General features: G+C 42.5%; 1 protein-coding gene across 1 annotated transcript in view; it reads left to right on the forward strand.

Annotated features, from left to right (window-relative positions):
* The first annotated feature begins 4395 nt into the window (after nucleotides 1-4395).
* Nucleotides 4396-20401, forward strand: part of HSDL2 (hydroxysteroid dehydrogenase like 2) — a 17499-nt gene continuing 1493 nt past the window's right edge. The window contains exons 1-9 of the mRNA XM_027908564.1: nucleotides 4396-4467; nucleotides 7131-7294; nucleotides 7705-7803; nucleotides 7930-8044; nucleotides 11480-11583; nucleotides 12476-12574; nucleotides 17858-18052; nucleotides 18543-18614; nucleotides 19914-20063. Of these exons, the coding sequence (XP_027764365.1) occupies nucleotides 4451-4467; nucleotides 7131-7294; nucleotides 7705-7803; nucleotides 7930-8044; nucleotides 11480-11583; nucleotides 12476-12574; nucleotides 17858-18052; nucleotides 18543-18614; nucleotides 19914-20063 (1015 nt within the window). The 5' untranslated portion in view covers nucleotides 4396-4450. The remainder of the gene's footprint in view (nucleotides 4468-7130; nucleotides 7295-7704; nucleotides 7804-7929; nucleotides 8045-11479; nucleotides 11584-12475; nucleotides 12575-17857; nucleotides 18053-18542; nucleotides 18615-19913; nucleotides 20064-20401) is intronic.

Below are 20401 nucleotides of genomic sequence, written 5' to 3' on the forward strand. Positions count from 1 at the left end.
TTGGGCAGCAGCTGCAAGAAGTTAATTCTTCTGCAAAGGCCTCTAAGCTGTTAATCAATACACTGTTTTTGTTGCCAATTTTTGGAACTCTCTAAATATGGACAAAGAGTCATGTTTAGAAAGGAGACTGTTTATTCTTCCTCATCACCAGCGTGCAAGGTGGAAGTTTTCCACAAATCAAATACATCAAGGAGTGAAAAGGAAGAGAATTTACACATTGAAATCTACATAAACCCACTTATTTAATACATAGTTACTACCTAGCTATTGCACAACTGTTTAGCTTACACAAAGTGTGTCACTGCCTGTGAGGAGGTGTGGGTTTCTCTTCTGGGTCTCTGGTTTTCTCTGATGGCCGTTTGCTGAGGTGCACTCTATTCAGTTTTCAGCAAAGTTCAGTTCAGGGCTCCCAGAACCCCAGGTTGAGTGCCAAAGAAGACATCATCTTAGACAATTGCCAAACGGGTTGTAAAATACAAAAGCTTTCCACAAACATTGAGCAACATCTGCTTAACACAACTGATAGCATCTTTTTACACTCAAAAGAGGGGTCAAAGGTGAGAATGATACTATCGGGTTCCATCTGCAACACAGATCAAAAGAAGGGACAGGGACAGCGAATTCTGCTTAAAGATACAGAGAATTCTACTTAAAACACAGAGAATTCTGCTTAAAGACATCAATTTGATCAGCATTTTACTTTACCTCAGTGAACACGCACATTTAACAATAATTGACAGCTTTTGCAATTTACGAAGCAAACCAAGTTGAACAGCCTATAAAATGCTATTGAAAGTCTCTTAGGTGCCTACAATATCAAGAAATATTTAGGTCTGTAAACCTAAATTTCATTCTTCATTAGACTGTTTCTGATATAATTTAGCAAGACAGATCATATGACACTCCTGCAAAATGTACTATTTTCCATTTGATTTCTTTTTCTAGCAATATTTACTTTTATTGGTCTTTAAATTTTTTTAATTGCCTTTTAAAAATGGTTTTATTGCTTTTTTCAGCAATATTTACCTGTGACCTTCAGCATAAAAAAAGGATTCTTCAAAATAAGGCACTGATTATAAATCACAAAGGTTTCAAAGTCCGGCAGAAGGTAACATTTTTTCACTAGCTTTGAATACAGAGGCTCTGCAACCACTTCCATAAATCTCACCCTCCAATTGAGAAAAGGGCTTTTGCCAAGTAGCTTGAATGGAGTCCAAGTTCTTAGGAGAAAAAACAAACCAACTTGAAATCCAGAGGGCATTCATTAATACCAGAACTGATCAACTTGTACACACAGTTCTTTTCTTACCACATCTATCTATCTTCACTGCTATCATCAAAATAAGAAACCTTTTAAAGCTGCAAAGAAAAATGTTTGAAGACAGGAAACCATGTCATTAGCTGGTATACAGTAATATAGACATTGTTCTGACCAACAAAAAAAAAATAGTTATGAGTTAGGGAATTGCAACTAATTTAATTAATTATCATTTAAATTAACTATGTAATTATTTTGTTACTAAAAAATGATAAAAAAAAAAACACTTAGAAGAATTCACTTCAGCTCTCCTCTACAGTCCTTACTTATTTCTAATAAATTCTTTGACTTTGTGGCAAATTTGTGAATTCCTTCTAAGAACAGTATACCCATAAGTGTCCTTAACTTTTGTTGTTAAATATCCAAATGTTATTTAATATTCCAATAGAATAGTAGTGAGTTTAATGGGAGTACTAATGATTCCTCTGCTAAAAATTCTCTTCTTAGAACGTTGAAATAACAGCCGTATTCATTAGGGTGCACATTTGCTAATGAATGAAGGAAACAACATCATGCAGACCATGGGTGGAAATACCAGTGATCTCTGCCCATAGTGTACTATGTGATCTTGCACATGCTTTTCCTCAGTTTGCCTCCCTTTCCAACTGAAAAATGTCATGTTTCTACTTATTTCTATATTCATTTTGAGATATATTCATTAAAAGCAACACTTTAAGACTTGAATGATGGTAAAATGTCAAATGCCACTCAAAAGCACAGGGGGCTGGAAGAGAGGCAGCAAGTTTGTTGGGATTGTCACCTGGAGGACACGTGGTGTGTTCAGAGCCAATTGCTGGCCTGAAAGATCTCACCTGTCTTGAGGACACTCAGGGCCCAGCTGACAGCACTCACCAGGACCTCGCCACCTCCTCCTGCACAGCTGCATCTCCTCATCACCTTCCTCAGGTGAACCCAGCTCAGCCACGGGTGAAGGCTGGGGAATGAGAAGCAGCTGGCAGAGGGAGGCTCCAGCAGAGACAGGTCAGGGGAAGCAGTGGCAGCCAGGGAGGCTTTGCTGAAACGCAACACAGCAGCAGTTGCCTGAGTTTGCCTAAGTGAAAAGGCTGATGGTCAAAATACCTGGTCCCACAAATTAAAGAAGTAGCTCTTGAAAGAGAAGGGCATAGCATGTTCTCCTGTGAGTAGCTGAGCGGTCAGTGACCAGCTCTCCTCCAGGATGAATGCTGCACTGTTGGAGGGAAGGGCAGTTTGGGGAGTGGAGAGATCCTCCACTGTAGGACAGTGGGTTTCTGCTTCATAGAGATGGAGAGCACTGGACTGCAAGCACAGATGCAGGAGTGCTCAGCCCATGGTAAACCTGTGCTCCCCTGCTGCCCACTACTTGCAGGCTAACATGCAGGCACTGGCAAAACTACTGAAAGCCACCGCACGAGCATTCTACCTTCTGTAGTGCCTTTTCAAATGTTCTCTGCTTCTCATGCTAAAAAACCTTCTGGGACATAAACTGACTCTCCCAGTACAGAAAAAAGTCCCATCACTCCAGTTCCCCTATTATATACTGTAGAGGAAAAAAAAACACTTTAGGGGAAGAAGGTTGAACGTGATGCCGAGGAGCTTCTCCTGCAGGCACTTCTGTGCATGGCTGAAACCAGCAGTTGTCTACACACAGGCATGATGGCTTGCTTCTGTGGAGCACACTGCAGGCATGAGGCTTTCAATCCTGGCATGCAGCTGTGGCAGTCAAGCCCTGCCCTGCTCATATGGGCTGAGTAGCTGCAGAGAGAAAGAAGGAGAAGCATGCCTGAAGAACGTCTTAACAAAGCTCTTTCAGTTCCATCTGTGTGGGATGCTAGCCTTGGGAAAGCAGGTGGCATGAGAGACGTTTCAGCTGCAAAGTGTTTAGACAACCCTTGGCCCCGTCAGCCTAGTCACGCATCGTTCCTGCAGGAGTCAGCAGCAGAAGTGAACCAACAGCCATAATTATGCCAACACACAAGAACAAGCACATCTGCTTATGGCTCACTTTGATTACTCTTTAAGTCAGTAAAACCATCCATCTCAATTCTTCCAGCAGGTTCAGATACACCAGGTGATTTCCCTTTCTGCCACCAGCTCCCAGTGAAACCCAAGTCTCTCTCAGGATGTTGCACAAGATTTCTGCATGAAAGCTGAAAGGGGAAATACAAGCCAAAGGTAGAACCTGATGGAAGATTTCCCAACTGTGGCAACAGGTGGGCGGCACAGCAAGGTCAAGAGGAGGTCAGAGCCTTCCTTTGGCAACAGATGGAGGAGGAGGAGTTGTGTCTGTGTGTGCACATGGTGGTGCAGGGCATGGATGTGAGGGCCAACCTCGCTTATTTTGGGAAATCAGAGAGGGACTAGGGGAGGAGGTGAAGCAGAGGGCAGCCATGGCTGGATGAGCAATGATAGACAATCCTGCTGCAGGCTTTCTCATGAATAGGGAATCACAAAATCATTAGGGTTGGAAGGACCTCTCATCTGGTCCAATCACCATGCCAAAGGCAAGGTTACCTAGAGTAGGTGACACAGGAATGCATCCAGGAGGGTTCTGAATGTCTCCAGAGGGGGGGACTGCAAGACCCCCCTGAGCAGCCTGTTCCTGGGCTCTGCCACACTCAACATAAAGAAGTTCTTCCTTATGTTGAGGTGAAACTTCTTGTGTTCTAGTTTATGGCCATTACTCTTCATCCTGTCGCTGCGCACCAGAGTCAGACATCATCTGACTCATCCTCTCGGCACCCACCTTTGAGATATTCATATGAGATAACCTCTGAGTCTTCTCTTCTCCAGACTAAACAGGTCCAGCTCCCGCAGCCTCTCAAGAGAGATGCTCCAGACCCCTCATCATCTTTTTGCCGTCCGCTGGGCCCTCTCCAGTAGCTCCTTGTCTTTCTTGTACTGAGGAGCCCAGAATTGGACACAGCACTTCAGAAAGCGGGACGGAGGCAAAGCCTCCACTGATTTGAGTGGTACTCGCAAGAGAATTCAGGCCAAAGCACAGTTTCTCACGCCCTGCAGAGAACACCCCGCTCCCCTCTCAGCCTCGGCCGGGCGGCTCCTGCCCGGGGTTCGCTGTCCCCGCTCCGCCCCGCCGGGCCGCCCCGCCCCGCCAGGCCTGGCGGCTGCGCGGGCTGAGGGGTCGGCGCCGCCATGCTGCCCAACACCGGGTAAGGTGTCCCGCCCGGCGCAGGGCAGGGCCGGGGGTCGGTCCGGCGGGGCTGCGGCCGTGGCCGTCGCAGGGCCCTCGGAGCGGGCTGGGCTGGGGCCGCCGCGGGGGCTCGGGGGCCGCTCCCGTGCGCTGTGTGGGCTGCCCCTCGGTGGGGCCAGCCGGGAGCGGGCGGTGGGAGCGCAGGACGCCGTGTCCCGGTGGCCCCGCGGAGCAGCCCGGGGGCTGTGCCGGCCGAGGGTCCCCGAGCAGCACCAGAGCCCCGGGGCGAGCGCTTCGTACCAGTGCCCTTGAGCGGCGCGTTTTGCGATGGAAATAGCTACTGGATGGTTTTAACGTAGATTCGGCTGTGTATCTGTAACTTTAGACATGTAAAACTATTCTTCCCTCTCTTGTGCCAAGCCAGTACCTGCTTACCTGGCAGTCAAATTTTTTTCCAGTAAGTAGGAAGGTAGTAGTATACCTTCCATAAGTATAGGATCTTTCCTGCCTTTTAGCCCTTCAGAGGCCAACTGCTAACAGCTAGGAAGATAAATTGTTATTATTTGTTCCTGTATGTTATAAACAGGATTATTCATTAAATTTCTAGTGTCTGTGTGAGGTCTAAACAGTGTCCCTGATGTGACTGGACATTTTCTGTCTTATTTCCAGAATTCATCTGTGATAGAAACAAAACAGATGTAACCTTCACAATACAGGTCATAAACAACTTTGGATAGGCACATGCTTTATAAACTTGTAGACTATTGGGCTGCTAAGTGAACTAAGAAATAAACCCAGAGTCTTGCAAGTATGACTTAACAAACCACCACTTCTGAGCCTGACTAGCCAGTGTTTCTCATGTCTGGTTGTGCACCCACCCAGATCATATCATCATGTGTTAAATATGAAGCAAAAGTGTTGTGACAGAGGGTGTTGAAAACCTTGCATTCACCTGCCCCACTGAGCAAAGGGCATGCTTTTACTACCAGTGTAGCAGAAGGAATGCCTGTGTCTTTCATGAATCTCTGCTGCAGATGAACTTTGGTTTTCCTGGCACCACCCCAACATGCCCAGTAAGGTTTCTTTTTCCTGCTTTGTGATCTGTCCTTACTCCTGCTCCCTATATGACACCTTTGTTCATGGGAGCTGAGTTACGTGTTTCCTGCATAGCCGTGCTGGTCTTCTAGTACACCTGCTTGTCTTTTTGAATGGACCACTCTTGCCCTTGGCAGGGCTTAAAGCCCCATCAACTTTTCTCAGCTTCTTTCTCCTCTAAAGGTGCCTCTTGCTGGACCCCATTTTCCTCTTCCCTGACTAAGGAGGATTCTGCTGACTTCACATTGGTTGGTTGAAGGCAGAAGTCGGACTCTGGCCTTACTTGACTGAGTTTTACAGTTTGACTCTGTATTACAGAGTCAAACTTCACTCATTGTGCATGTGACTTGACTCTGGGTAACAGTTTTTTGTGATTCACTCTGCTGTTTGGGTATTTTTCTTCATGCGCCTTTCTAGGACTCAATTTTGCAGATGAAAGCTCTTTGAAATTGCACCTGCAGGACTTTGTTGACTTCCTGGGATGCAATAACTCTACCCTTGCAGGGGAAGATCACTCTGTCCTTTCTGCCCCATTCCAGTTCTCTGCCTTCTGAAAGCAAAGACTCTCCTAGAGAGTATTTAGGAGGCAGATTAAGTTCTTGGATTAGAGAGGGAAAAAAACCACATCTGAAAACAGATGTGGAGTCACTGGGCCAGAAGTCTGAAAGGAAAACTAATGCAGGCTTGGAGGCTGGTGTGTAATGTTTGTGATGGGAGTGAAAAGTGAAGTCACTGTTGCACAGTTTATATGCATTCTCTAACTGAAGTTAAAAACCCGTGCTTTTGCTGCGGAGTTACAAAAGGCAACATGAGCTTTATGCACAACGGTGAAACACACATTCCTTCATATGGAAAACCTGTGGTCTAAGAAGCTTTATTGTTGAATACGCTTTAAAGTGGAGTTGATATTTCTCTTCAGCGACATTGTGTCAGCCAGACATCTTTCTTGTATTCTAAAACTTGTTAGTTTCTCCAGAGATTTTGATTGAAGCCATTCATTTGGAGGAATCATTGGATTAAATGCAGTTACTGAAAAACTGTTGAGTGTAGAAGATTTAGGAGAAATAATTGCCATTTCTGAATATAAAGTTTTTGCATATAGCATTGTGGTTCTGGCCTTGAAACTTTATGCTACGTTGAGACAGCAGTTCTTTGTATATAGAGAACTGTGACTAGTAAATTACAGAGGTCTGTGTAGGTGTGTTGTCTCCTTAGAAACTGGCATTTTGTTTTTACAAATTACTCCTTTTCCATTGTTGGAGAATGTAGCAGCTCTGTTGTAAACAGTCTGTGGGTCTGTGGGATCATTTTACAAAAAGGGAGAAATGTAACTGGGTGACCTGTGTAACCTTCTTGCTTTATAGCATTTGCAAACTTGGGGAATGATCTTACTTCAGTGGTACTTTGCTGTAGCTGTAGCCATCCCTTTTGTACTTGAAGGCTGTTTTCTTAGTAAAATGATGAGGGCATTTGTCTGGTTGTGAGACTGCACTAATTACTTTTTCACTTAGAGAGTGATAAAAATCAGTGATTTACAATTTTTTCTTTGTTCTCCTCTTTACCCTCCACTTACCCCTTCACCTTTAGGAAACTGGCAGGATGTACCCTCTTCATCACAGGTGCAAGTCGAGGCATTGGCAAAGCCATTGCTTTGAAAGCTGCTAAGGATGGTGCAAACATTGTGATAGCTGCCAAGACAGCTGAGCCCCATCCCACTCTTCCAGGGACTATCTACACCGCTGCAGAAGAAAGTGAGTTTTAACAAATGAAAGTTGGGTTCAGGTGCTAGGCTGGATGTAAGCTTAATTGTCATACCTGAGTGGAAAAATGCATAGATGTCCCAGTTCACCTTTACTAAAATAAGCTCAGTGCTTCTCTGGCCTCCCAGGAAGGCTGTAATGTTACTGTAATGAAGATGTGCGTGTATATAAATGTAAAAGTGCTGTGTTACTTGAGATGTTTGAAATACACATTTACAGTGTTAAGATTTGGTTTTGGCTTCCCTGTTCTTTCTACAACACATAAAAAGGTCAGAATTCGAGAGTGTGATTTTCAGTGCCTTCTTGAAGCATGTCATTGCATGAGAGATTCTCAGAAGGTTCATATTCTTTGCCCCATCTGAGAGTAAATTTTTATATGTTTAATTTTTTTAATTGTGCAGTTGAAGCGGCTGGAGGAAAGGCTTTGCCATGCGTTGTTAATGTGAGGGAAGAAGAGCAAATTATTAATGCCGTGGAGAAAGCTGTGAAGACTTTTGGAGGTATGTTAATAGTGCGGGGGAGACATGAACAGGCAGATTGTTCAAGTGAAAAGAGAAAAGAACAGCTGCTTTACTTGGGTTTTTTGTCTTTAAATGCTAATGTGAAATGGCTTATTTTTAAACCAGGGATTGACATTTTGGTGAACAACGCAAGTGCCATCTCTTTGACTGGCACTTTGGAAACAGCAGCGAAGAAGGTCAATCTTATGATGGAGGTCAATGTACGAGGAACCTACCTTACGTAAGTGCTGAGAGAAGGAGTCAAAGTAATTGGAACAAAATGTATGATGTTACCTCAATTTTTTGGAGAAATTGCGTAGCTGTATTGCTGACCTAGAGTTGGAGTGCAATTGTTCTACGTGTGCTCACAGAGTTATTGGTCAGCTATTTGAAATTAGTATTTGCAAGAATTAACTCCAGTTTGGACTAAACAGGAACCTTATTACTGTAGTCATTAAATGTTCACAAGCATCTCCGTGCATGTAGGAAGAAGAAACCAGTTTGTTTCAAATGGAGCTCCAGTTTGGCTTTGCAAAGTGCTGATGCTCTTTCATTTCAAGCAAAATGACTAAATCTTTGCATGCATCAGGTGCAATATCTTATTTGTCAGTTTCCTCCTCATAAGCTTCTCATCTTTAGAGACCTTATATAATATACCATAGCTAGCACATTGCTGGGTCATGTCCAGGCTCTCATCCACCAGCACCCCCAACTCCTTCTTGGCAGGGCTGCTCTCAATTTGTTCATCCACCAGCCTGTACTGATACTAAGGATTGCCCCAGCCAAGGTGCAGCTCCTTGCACTTGGTCTTGTTCAGCTTCATGAGATTCCCATGGGCCCACTTCTAGAGCTTGACTAGGTCCCTCTGGATGGCATTGTGTCCTTCAGGTGTGGCAACTGCACCTGAAGCTTGGTGTCGTCAGCAAATTTGCTGGGGGTGCACTTGGTGCCTTTGTCATTAATGAAGCCATGGAACAGTGCTGGTCTCAGTACCAACTTGAGGGACACCCCTCATCTCTGATGTCCATTGTGACTCCGAGCCATTGACCTTTACCCCCGGATGCAACCACCCAACCAGTCCTTTATCCACTGAACAGTCCACTCATCAAATCCTTTTCTCTCTGATTTAGAGAGAAGAATGTTATGAGGAACCATATATAAAGCTTTAGAGAAGTCCACATAAATGACGTCTCTAGCCTTTCCCTTGTCCACTGATGTAGTCACCCCACCATAGAAAGCCACTAGGTCAGGCAGGACTTGTCCTTGGTGAAGCTGTGCTGGCTGTCCCAAATCACCTCCCTGTCCTCCCAGTGCCTTAGCATAGCTTTTAGGAGGATCTGTTTCCCAGGCACAGAGGTAAAACTGGCAGGTTAGTAGTTCCCAGTCCTCCTTTCCATGATTTTTAAAGATAGGTGCAGTGTTTCTCTTTTTCCAGTCATGCGGGATTTCACCTGGCTGAGTGCCATGATTTTTCAAATATGGAGAGTGCTTGGCAACTACATCAGCCAGTTCCCTCAGAAGAGTGAGATGCCTCTCATCATGTTCCACAGACTTATGTATGTTCAGGTTTCTCTGGTGGTCATGAACCTGATCTTTACTTACAGTGGGAAGCACTTTGCTTCCCTAGTCCCCATCCTGCTGTCCATCCACTCAGGAGGAGCGGGAGGAGAGGTTGCCATTGAAGGCTGAGGCAAAAAGCTGTTTTTGTACCTCAGCTTTCCCCTCATTAGTTGGTAACAGTTTTCCAGACTTGCTTATCCCAGGGTGGGGGATGGCGTATGTGTGTACATGTTTGTTTAGCCTGCCTTTTCTGACTGACATATGTGTAGAACTCCTTCTTACTGTTCTTTGCATCCCTTGCAAAGTTCAGCTCCGACTTCATTTTGGCCTTCCTTGCCCCATCCCTACACAACCGGCCTGTGCCCCTATACTCTTCCTTGGATACTTGCCCTTGCTTCCACTGCCTCTGCGTTTGCTTCTTGACCTTTAGTTTGACCAGCAGTTCCATACTGAGCCATTCTGGTCTCTGGCCTTCCTTGCCTGATTTCTTTCACCGGGGGATCCCTAGCTCTTGCCTCTGTGCGAGGCATCCCTAAAGATCTGTCATCTCTGTTCTGCTCCTTTGTTGGTGGGCCAGCTTTGCAGGGAGTCCTATTGACTAACTCCTTGAAGAACTGGAATTCTGCTCTTCTGAAATTCAGGGCCTGACTTTACTCTTTGCCTGACTCATGTCCCCCAGGACTGTGAACTCCACCAGTGCACAGTCACTGCAGCCCAGGCTGCCTCCAGTCTTGGCATCTCCAGTTAGCTCTCTTGCATTCATGGCCATCAGATCCACTGTGGCATTCCCTCTGGTAGGGCTATTACCTGGGTTAGGAAATTATGCTCCATGCATTCCATCAGTCTCCTGGATTGCTTACAGTTGACTGATGTCGAGGTGTTTGAAGTCCCCCAGCAGCACAAGAGCCTGCAAGCATGGTGTCTCCTGTAACTGGAGCAACAAGGCCTAACCAAGAGGCTCCCCTTGATCAGGGGCCCGTAGTGACTCCAGCCACAAGGTTCCCTTTGTTTCCTCGGTCTCTAATTCTTACCCACAGGCTTTTGACCTGTTCACAGCTGTTCTTCAGACAGAGCTCTTCATACTCAATCCATCTGTTGGGGTAAACAGCAAACTCTGTATTTCTCCTTCCCTCCCTGACCCCTCTGAACAGCCTGTAGCCATTGATAGCTGCACTATAGTCATGGGATTCATCCCACTAAGCTTCAGTAATGGCAACCTGGTCATATTCTTGGTTCCTATGCATTAAGAAACTGAGACTTCAGTTAGTGAGCTCCACATGCTGCCACTGGAAAGAGTCAAGACCTCAGGACATTTAAGCAGGTGTTAAATTAATTACTTTATTACTGTAGTGATTTTGCTGTTGAAGGTGTTGAAGGTGTTCCTTCTGTGGCTGACACTATGCAGGGGTCCTGTTGAAATAAGTGAATAGCAGGTCACTACTGATGCTTTTGCCTTATGAAGCTTGATTAAAAATTCTCAAGCAGAGATCAAATCCAAACACGTATCTTAGTGGTAGAAATGAAGTCATGGACAGTTTCTCTAAAGTAAAAGTTATGGTTTATAGATGTCTAAATAGATGAGATAGATGTGTAAAAGATGAGATAAGTGATCTGGGACAGATATTTTTTGTTATTCTTTATATCAGTTAAATACCTGATGCAAAAAGAGGGTCTCAGCTTCATCTTTTATTGTCATGAAAGTACTGGTCTTCTAGTAGGGTTTTTCCTGTAATTATAGGTGGTCCATAGGGGAGCCCCTGGTGGTGCGGTGGTGAAGGACGTGGCGCTCTCACCGCCGAGGCCTGGGTTCGATTCCCGGTCAGGGCCCCTCCCCGGGCAGATGGAGCTCGTTAGCCCTGTAAGGCAATCCATCTACGTCCTGAGAACCTCGCTGCCACCGTCCAAGCTCGCTTGGCCCCGGCAGATGAACCTCAGGATTAAAGGGTGGGCTCAGTTCCGCGCACACTGTGTCTCACCTAAAAAATCCAATGCGCAGGCTGGAAGGTGGAAAGACCTTCCCCGGTTCTTCGTTTGCGAAGACTGGCCATTATATATTATATTATGTAGGTGGTCCATAAAATAAGAGGAGACTGATATTTCTGAATCAATCTTTCAGATCTAAAGCATGCCTTCCCTACTTGAGGAAGAGTAAGAACCCCCATATCCTGAACCTTAGCCCACCTCTGAATCTGAACCCCATGTGGTTCAAAAATCATTGTGGTGAGTAGCATTCAGAGCCTTTGTTGCTATTTTTTGAGAACCATATAAGTACCTAGTGAAATGTGCGGGAGTGCCAGATCTTGTATCTTTAGCACTATATACAGACTGGCACTGGAAAAAATTGTTTTGTGGGAAAATGTAGCACAGGTTTCATGGCCTCATACATTCTTTATATTTTCAAGGTAGGAGTCCCTGCTTTTTCACGGGAATTGTTAAGACTACAGAAAATTTTCTGCTCCAAATAGAGACTGAAACCCAAAATCTGTTTTCTTACCAATGCAGCTTCACATTTGTTTTACTGTGGGTAAAACTCAATGTTGTCTTTTAATCTGGAAATTAGTTTTGAGGTGGGAAAGAAGCTAACTCCATGTTATCTTGAGGTTAGTGTTGCTCATTTTAAAACTGTAGAAAAACTTCCCATTTTGGACACTGTTCCAAGTTCCAGTTCTTTCCCAGAAAAAGTTTCACTTCTCCAAGTAGATAGATGACAATGATTTAGAATTCCTGCTCCCTGCCTTTTTTGTTTTTTATAGGATATAGTTTGGTCATTAACAGCTTGTATGCCTGAAGCGTCCTGAAAAATTGAGCACTCTTGTCAGTGTTCTGTGTATGAAAAGCATGACAAAAACACGATACAGCTAGGCTTCAGTCATTATTTTTGGCAAAATATATGTAGTTCTCATTTTATTGTAGTGAAAAGATGACAGTCTTCAGTTTGTATCTGACAGGGGTGGCGGAGAAAAGGGAGAGATTCTGACTCTAGGAAGGTACTGTTTTGTCCCAAGAACCTTCTTTTTCCTTATGAATCTATTACCTTTTTTACCTTTCCTTGATAGTTAAAATTACATTGATAGAGTGTAAACTTTTATCTTTTTTACACTTCTTGTCTTAGCTTATACCATTTCTAAATATGGGATGTCCATGTGTGTCTTGGGAATGGCAGAAGAATTTAGAGGAGAAGTTGCTGTCAACGCTTTATGGCCTAAAACAGGTGAATTTTTTTTTATAGTACTAAAATACTGACTTTCTGTATTTTTACTGTTGAAACTTGTTTTATTTGACATTTAATATACTTCAGACTTCTGGAATTCATCCAAGAGAATGAGCAGTTCTTTTGTGTAATTTTTGTTCATCCTGCATGGGTGCTGGTCTTCATTCCCAGTTCTCACTAGAACATTGCCACTTTGATCTAAACTCATCTTCAGCTAGTTTGCAACCCATTCAACTCCTTCAGTTTGTTGATGCATGTGTGTAGATTTGGCTTGTCTGTACTTTTTCTCATGCACCCAGAGTTTTGGTTTGGACAGACTCACAAAAGTATTAGGGTATTTCATTAGCAAGTATTGAACATCTGTGTATGTAGTACGTAGTATGTAGTATGTTTAGAATTCCTTGCTAGTTTAATTGCCAGAGTTCACATGGAACTGACAAGATAGATACCTCTGTGAATGCAGAAATAATTTAAAAAAACCTGTTCCTAGAAATTTTGGCACAGTACAGTTCTGTGAAAAGTTGTTCACAGAACTGTGTGATTGCAAGTTACAGGAAATTAAAGACTCTGTGGAAGAAAAGCAACTCAATGCTCCCACACTGTATTAACACCATTTTCTATGGGTCTGTGGGAGTCAGGGCTGCTGTTCAAGATTTGGCCAGCTGTTTGCCAAGGAGGCAGTCTCTTCACCCCAAATACATCTATGGGCAGAAATGATACTGATGTTAAAATCACTACCAGACAGAGGGTAATCCTGCCCTTTAGTGGTGTAAGCCCCATCTTTGTGTTAGGAAACATTACAAGAGCAGTGTCTATTTCCTTAACTAGTGCAGGGAGGGAAGAAGCAAGAGGAGTACAAAATATGAACCAAGATCCTCTTTTAAGGATGGTGCTCCAGTGTAAGAAGTGTTTGTACACAGACACTTTTCAATGTTTTCCTGTTAGGAGTTGCAGGCCCCTTTTGACCTGTAGTGTGAACTGGAACTTTCTGATCTGCTTTCTCCAAAGTGAGAAATATGAGCAAAACTTGACTATTTCAGACAAAATCAGCTGAGCTTCTTAGCTAAAATAGGTGATAATCAATTGGACCTTTGGGTTAATGTGTCTGACAGACTTGGTCATTTTTCATCACTTGGTCTGGATGCTTGATTCTTAAACTCTCCCAGTAAACGGATGCCTCATAATTCTGCTCACTCTATGAGACTTACCCATAGAAATATTTTGGTAAGGGATTCACTTTTTGAATTATATTGTTCATGATACTTATATCATCACAAAACCTGTACTGTTTTGAAGAGGATAAGGTCTTCCTCTTTGAGGTCCTGAAGGCAACTACATGTATAACTTCGGGGTCTGGATTGCCTTCCAGTGGAGTCAAAGCTCACTTTTCAGGTTTCAGGTTTGTGTTGTATTTTTTTATTTCTGAGGCAGTTAGAAGAAATATGAACTTGTTTCCGCATACTTGCTTCTTGAGTGCTCCAGGAAAACCTCAGAAAAATTTCAATGGAGATTTCTGAGGATCTATGTGATCTGGAGCAGAGCATGAAACTTGATTCTTGAAGTCTTTAGCTCCCTAGACCTCATGCCCATCCTCATGTCTTCTCTCTAAAATACCACCGCTAAATGTGTTTTATATCTCTGCAGAATCCTGTGTTCGGAAGTAATTTGGTTTTTCATTAACAAGAGGTGACCTTTTACCTACCATTGTGTGGCTGATCAGTCAATGTGTGTTGTCTGTGAGAGTTAGGGACAGTAAAGGAATTAATCTAGATATATGTCATTCAGAGAGAGACATGGTTTGAAGCTGTAGGCAGCACTACCAATTTGACTTATTTTATCGTGCAAAAGGTGTTACAAGATTACAGGTGTCTTTTAAGTGCACATATTTATGTTCTGCATAGGCACATTATGTGCCCCCTCCACAGCTTTTTGATCTTCCAACAATTTCTTTCTGATTCTGGATAAGCTGGAATAAACATCCACTAATACTATGGAAATGAGTTGGTGCCTTTATGGGTCCCAACATACCACAGAAAGCTAAAGAATTTTTTTCTGCAGAGACCAGCTGGTTATACTAGGTCTTTATTTTGCAATGTAGCTGTTCTCCCCCACCCATCCAAACAATTAGGCCTCCTGTTTTTCATGGCGAGGGAAAAAAGGACCTGTCAGAATTTCTCCACCTGCTCAAAAAGGAATTTTTTTTAAGAGGGATGGCTAACTTTATAAGCAGAAGTTACATTAAGTATTATGTTGCATTTTTGAATACATTATTTCTTTCTCATGTTTTCTTATACTGTGGCACTCCAAATAGTACCGGTGTCTCAGTTGTAGTCTGTTCTTAAAGGATATCTAGATGGCATTAATTATAAATCTCTGTGAAATCTGACATTCTTATGGGGGGGGGGGGGAAGTATGAAAACCAAACCAAAGAAAGCCATATTTATCTTTCTCTTGTGCGTGGCAGTGCCACTATGTCCTTGGTAACATAACTGTACCTGCTAAAATAAGTTAGAGAAGAACACTTCAGGAACCACCACTTGTTAAAGAGCACAGCTAATACCTGTTCCCCACAGCATCCTTGCAGAACATGAGGCTTGGAAGTGCAGGAAGATTCAATTTACAAATGAAAATATTTTCTAGTAAATGCTTTTCTAAATGAGGATTTCTCTCTGGGAGATGCTGCAAAGTAATTAAAAAAGTAATTAGGCTTTCTGTAGAATTCAAGGTATGCAAAGGAGCTTTTTATTTGATGAATCTTGCTCATTCATCTTAAGACTGTTAGAAACATTATATGAGCTCTCAGAGTTTGTATAAATCAGTGATGCCTCCAGGAAAACCGATGTGTCCTCAAGTGTAAAGGAGGATAGTGTCTGAATTCTCTAATACTAAAAATGCTCTTTCAAGAGGTTTGTCTTCCAAAAGTAAGAAAGTTAACTACTTTCTTGTGGTCATCCAGAAAGATAGTGTTAAAACTTCCACCATGTCTGAAATACAGTTGCAAAGTAATTAGTTTAAAAGTCCACTATACTTTCATACAAATGTGTTTAGCCTCAGTGCTAGTATGGATGCCTGGATCTGTTCATTTACATGTGACAGTATGCTGGTAATAAGATGCCAGGAGCTCTCCATTCTTCAAAAGTGAAAGAGGATGCCTATCAAAAGGGCAGTCCCATCACAAAGAGAGCACAGGAATAATAGAGGTGTCTTGGGATAAAACTGAAAGTCTCTTCATGTGCATTAGAGGAAAACCAGCATCACTTTATATGAAATGAATATAACAATGTGCAGTTAGACTGCTGTTTGAGACCTTTTGTCTTCAGTCTATGCAAATAGGCTGACTGTGCTCAGAAGAAAAATAGTTGACACTAACAGAGAAATGTGGGCCGGGAAAGTGAGTGGCTTAATGAATCCTCAGAATAATGGAATATATTTGGGTCAACAGAGGCTGGTACAATTCATCATAGTATTTTACAGAAATATCCTCTGAACTGTTGGTAGTTATTAAAAAAAAAAAAAAAAGTTTTCCAGGGTAGAGAGCATTTCAGAGGACAAAAGAAAGACAAATTTATTTTCTATCCTTAAAGATGAGAAGAAGACTTAGGGGTACCTACATGTTTGTACAGCATATCTATTTGCCACTTTTTATTTATATGTGTATTGATAGCAGTTCACTTGATTTGAAAAAAAGGGAAGCTGAGGTTGGTTAAAGGTAAATGAAACCTAGGAACTAATCCTGACCACAGAAGAGTAAAATAAGGGGGTCAACAAGAACATCTACACTTTCCTAGGAAACACTTGGACAGGCATTGTCTGGCCAGCACTTGTCTGTTTTCCCAGTTCCTACTTTGGAAGGTGAAGCTCAGATAGATATGTCCTGCACAGTGCCTATTTTTTGCTCTTTAAGAAACTTTGGGATCATTTCTGCATCAAAATTGCTGTTACTTTGTGTGGAATGGAAGCACTGAAAGGAGGAAAAAAGTGATCTAAAATTGGGTTTATTGTTCCGCCTCCATGCTCTTCTGTCTCAGACGTAGGAAAGGATTTGCAAGTGTGTCCTAAAACTTGGGGGTAGAGTGTTGAGTCTTAAAAAGCAGAACTGTATGAGGGGGAAAAAAAGTAACATGGCAGATGTCAAACACTACAACCAGATAGCCTTTCTGTGGAATAGGATGGAAGAAAAATGGAATGGATACCTCAGTCTGGAAGAGCAAATCACAGACTTAGACTGCAACATGTTAGTAGCTCCCGTGTGGGAGGCATAAACAAAACTAATAGAATGGCACAGAAGTAGTGGAATTGGTTAAGATAAGAACCAGAAGTTTAGGAGATGTGAATTTTATTCTTGGGCCTAACACAGCTGTTCTGTGAAATTTTGAACAAGTTATTTGAGGTTTTGCTATTTGGTTTCTCTTTAACTTAGGAGAAACACTTTTGCATCACAGAATCTGCTTAAGTGGAAGGGACTCACAAGCATCATCAAGTCCAACTCTTAACCGCGCATAGGACCATCCCCAAGAATCACACCAGGTGTCCGAGTGAATCTTGAACTCTGTCATACTTGGTGCTGTGACCCCGAGGAGCCTGTTCCTGTGCCCATCCACACTCTGGGTGGCAAAGTGTTTTCTTATACCCAACCTAAACCTTCCCTGACATTCCCTTGGGTCCTGTGACTGGTCACCACTGAGAAGAGATCAGTGTCTACCCCTCCTCTTCCCCTCATAGGGAAGTTGTAATTGCAATGAGGTCTGAACAGACCAAGTGCCCTCAGCCCCTCCTCATACGGCTTCCCCTCAAGGCCCTTCCCCATCCTCGTTGCGCTGCTTTGGATGCTCTCCAGTAGCTTAATGTCTTTCTCATGGTAGTATCAAAAGGCTAAAATAAATCATCAAGATTTTCAAGATAATAATCATCCTAGGGAACACCTCTTAATGATTGAGATATCATACATTCATTTTGGGGAAAGTAGTGGTCCTGTTAGTTTTTCATGACCTGAATGATCCTCGCAATCCAGGGGGGCAGGGTGGGGTGACTTTTGATAAATAGATAGGGGGATGTGAATATCATAAAACATTCTACCCGTTTTGATTCCTTTAGTAGTTTCCTGGTTTTCACTGTTGCTTGGAAAGAGTTATTTGTTGGTTGGGAATATTTCATGGCTTTTGTCTTCCTACAGTTTCCTTTTGCATGAGAAGAATGAGAGAAAGCTTGTGTATTTGCAAGAGAAATGGGAATTCCACGTCATTGATGTTTAAGCTTTGTTTTCTTACCCTTCAAACTTTCTAGCCATACATACAGCTGCTATGGATATGCTGGGAGGAGCTGGAATAGAAAAACAGTGCAGGAAAACAGATATCCTGGCAGATGCTGCGTACTGCATTTTAACAAAACCAAGAAGCTTCACTGGAAATTTTATTATTGATGAAGTTCTGCTGCGAGAAGAAGGAGTTAAGGATTTTGATGTCTATGCAATTGCACCAGGTAAAAGAGACCTTTAAGATGAGAAGTAAGTTCAGAAAGGAGGGAAGGACGTATGGAGAATATTAATACAGGTTTGGTTTCTAGGGGCTTGTGCATTAGTCTGTAAAAAGTTGCCTCAGCTTTGAGGACGTGTGTTCCTGGAAAGTGTATACGTGTCCACTGGGAGTCTAATAATCAAATGCCTGTTAAATTAAGAAATTCTTTAATGAAAAGAAAATTACTTGCATTCTAAATGTATGTATTAGTTTTAAACAGCTAGTGAGATAGATTTTTATTTTTTTCCTTCTTCAGATGTTCTTCAGTGAAACTTTAAAAGCCCTCTAGACCAGATTTTAAAGGAATAAAACTCTAAACATGTTATTTCGTGCTTTGTTTTTTTCCTTCAAGTTGTAGTTTATTTACTTACAGACTTGGCTGTAATTTCATATGAAGTGGATTCGTGTTGTCCAACTTTAATTGGATTTATTGTTAAATTTTTCCTCCCTCTTAGGTCACCCTCTGATACCTGACTTCTTCTTGGATGCTGAAATTGACACTACAGCTCTGAAACAAAAAGGATATGGTAAGGAAAGCACTATGTGTCCATAATTTCTGGCACTAATTAGTGTCCTCTCTATTTCAAGTTGTTTTTCTTTCTTCTCCCAAGAGTTTGGACTCTACTCAAGGTATTTAGCAAAAAACCCTTTTCTCATTTGGAGGGTAAGATTTATGGAAGTGACTCTGTACTAAAAACTAGAGAAAAAAAATCTTACCTTCTGCAAGACTTTTGTGGTATAAAGTCAATGCATTATTTTGAAGAATCCTTTTTTAAACACCTGAATGTGGTAGTAAGAAGGTCACAGGTAAATATCAGTGGAAATTAAATAGCAAATGGCACATTTTGCAGGAATATCTCCTTTGCCTTGTTAAATTTATACAAAAGAACATGACATAAATCCTCCATGGCTTCTTAGATGAAACATGCACAATTTATACAGTTAAAATAACTCTTAGATGAAATGCAGAAGTCTTCTTTAGAAAAGCATTGGTTTCAGAACTGTAGTGTGCCAAGTGAGCGGGCAACTAAGAATGCTGAACAGGTTTCATAGGAGTGTTGAAATAGGGATAGGAGAAGGGCAGAGAAGGCAAAGTTTGAGTGTTCCCTTCTGTTGGGAATACTATTTGAGCTGTTGAACTAGGAGGACTGTTCTGCCAGAGATGAATGGTGTTAGTTCCCTGGGCCTCACAATACCAGGACTCATAGAACAGACCTAACTGTTTTTTGGTGTTGAAGACACCTGGGAGACTTTCAACAACATTTTTAGAGGCTGTTCAACTTGACTGACTTTGTAAATTGCAAATGCTGTCCTTCGCTGTTAAATGTGCATGTTCACTGTCATACAGTAGAATGCTGATCAAAGCGGCAAATTGAGGCTTAGAAACCTTTGCAGAAGAATTCATGAAAATATGCATGTTCTTTACAAAATAGATAGGGCAGAAGTATTTTGAGATGAAAGTGATGGCTATTAAAGACAGTGATTTATTTTTTTTTTAGTGTTTTCAGGAGTATATAGATTACATTAAAAAACTGCTGTGTAGGCATTTGTAGTGAACAGTAAGAATCTTCCTTTGGTTTTTTTTCCACTTTTCTTTTGATTTATTAGGAAGTGAAATATACTGCAGAATTACCTTTAATGCTGTACACCTATTCAGATCCTCGGTGCAGAAAGCATCCTTTATGGGTGTAAATACTACAATGGGAAAATAATAATTTATCCCACATGGAAGCTTCAGTCTTTTCAAATGGAGCTCTTGATGCATGTTTCTCCCATCATTTTTAAAGTGGTTTTCATTTGAAAGAGAAAAATAATCTTTCTTTTAGGTACTGCCCAAGCATTGAAAGAGGAGAAAACAGAATCTGCTCCAGCCGAGCCATCCGGGCCTGTTGCAGAAACATTCAGAGTTATTCAGGGGGCCATGACTGAAGAGAATGTGAGAAGTACTCAGGGTGTCTTTCAGTTTGAATTGTCTGGTAAGACCATCACATGTGAAAGCTTCCCTAGCAAAAGGCACTCAGTGATTTCAAAGAGAAGCACTCACCTTTTCAAGCTGATGCCTTGAAACAGACCAGCTCCTCTCCTGTTCTGCTGCTGTGATGCTCCTTCTCAGGCCCTCCGGTTGGCACAGGGAGCTGCTGCCGCTCCCGCTGTACGTGTAGCCTTTGTCACTTGGCGCTGCCCTCCCTCACAGGGTCGGTGTGGGGACAGACAGGGGTGCTCCCAGGGTCTCCTTGAAACACCTTGTGCCTCCAACTCTGTGAGGGAAGGGCAGGCAGCCTTCGGGCGCTCCTGCCCGTGTCCCCACGTGGGC

This window comes from Empidonax traillii, unplaced genomic scaffold, assembly GCF_003031625.1.
Source record: "Empidonax traillii isolate 1590-97213 ecotype Southwest subspecies unplaced genomic scaffold, ASM303162v1 scaffold3:size4013460, whole genome shotgun sequence".
Classification (NCBI taxonomy): Eukaryota; Metazoa; Chordata; class Aves; order Passeriformes; family Tyrannidae; genus Empidonax; species Empidonax traillii.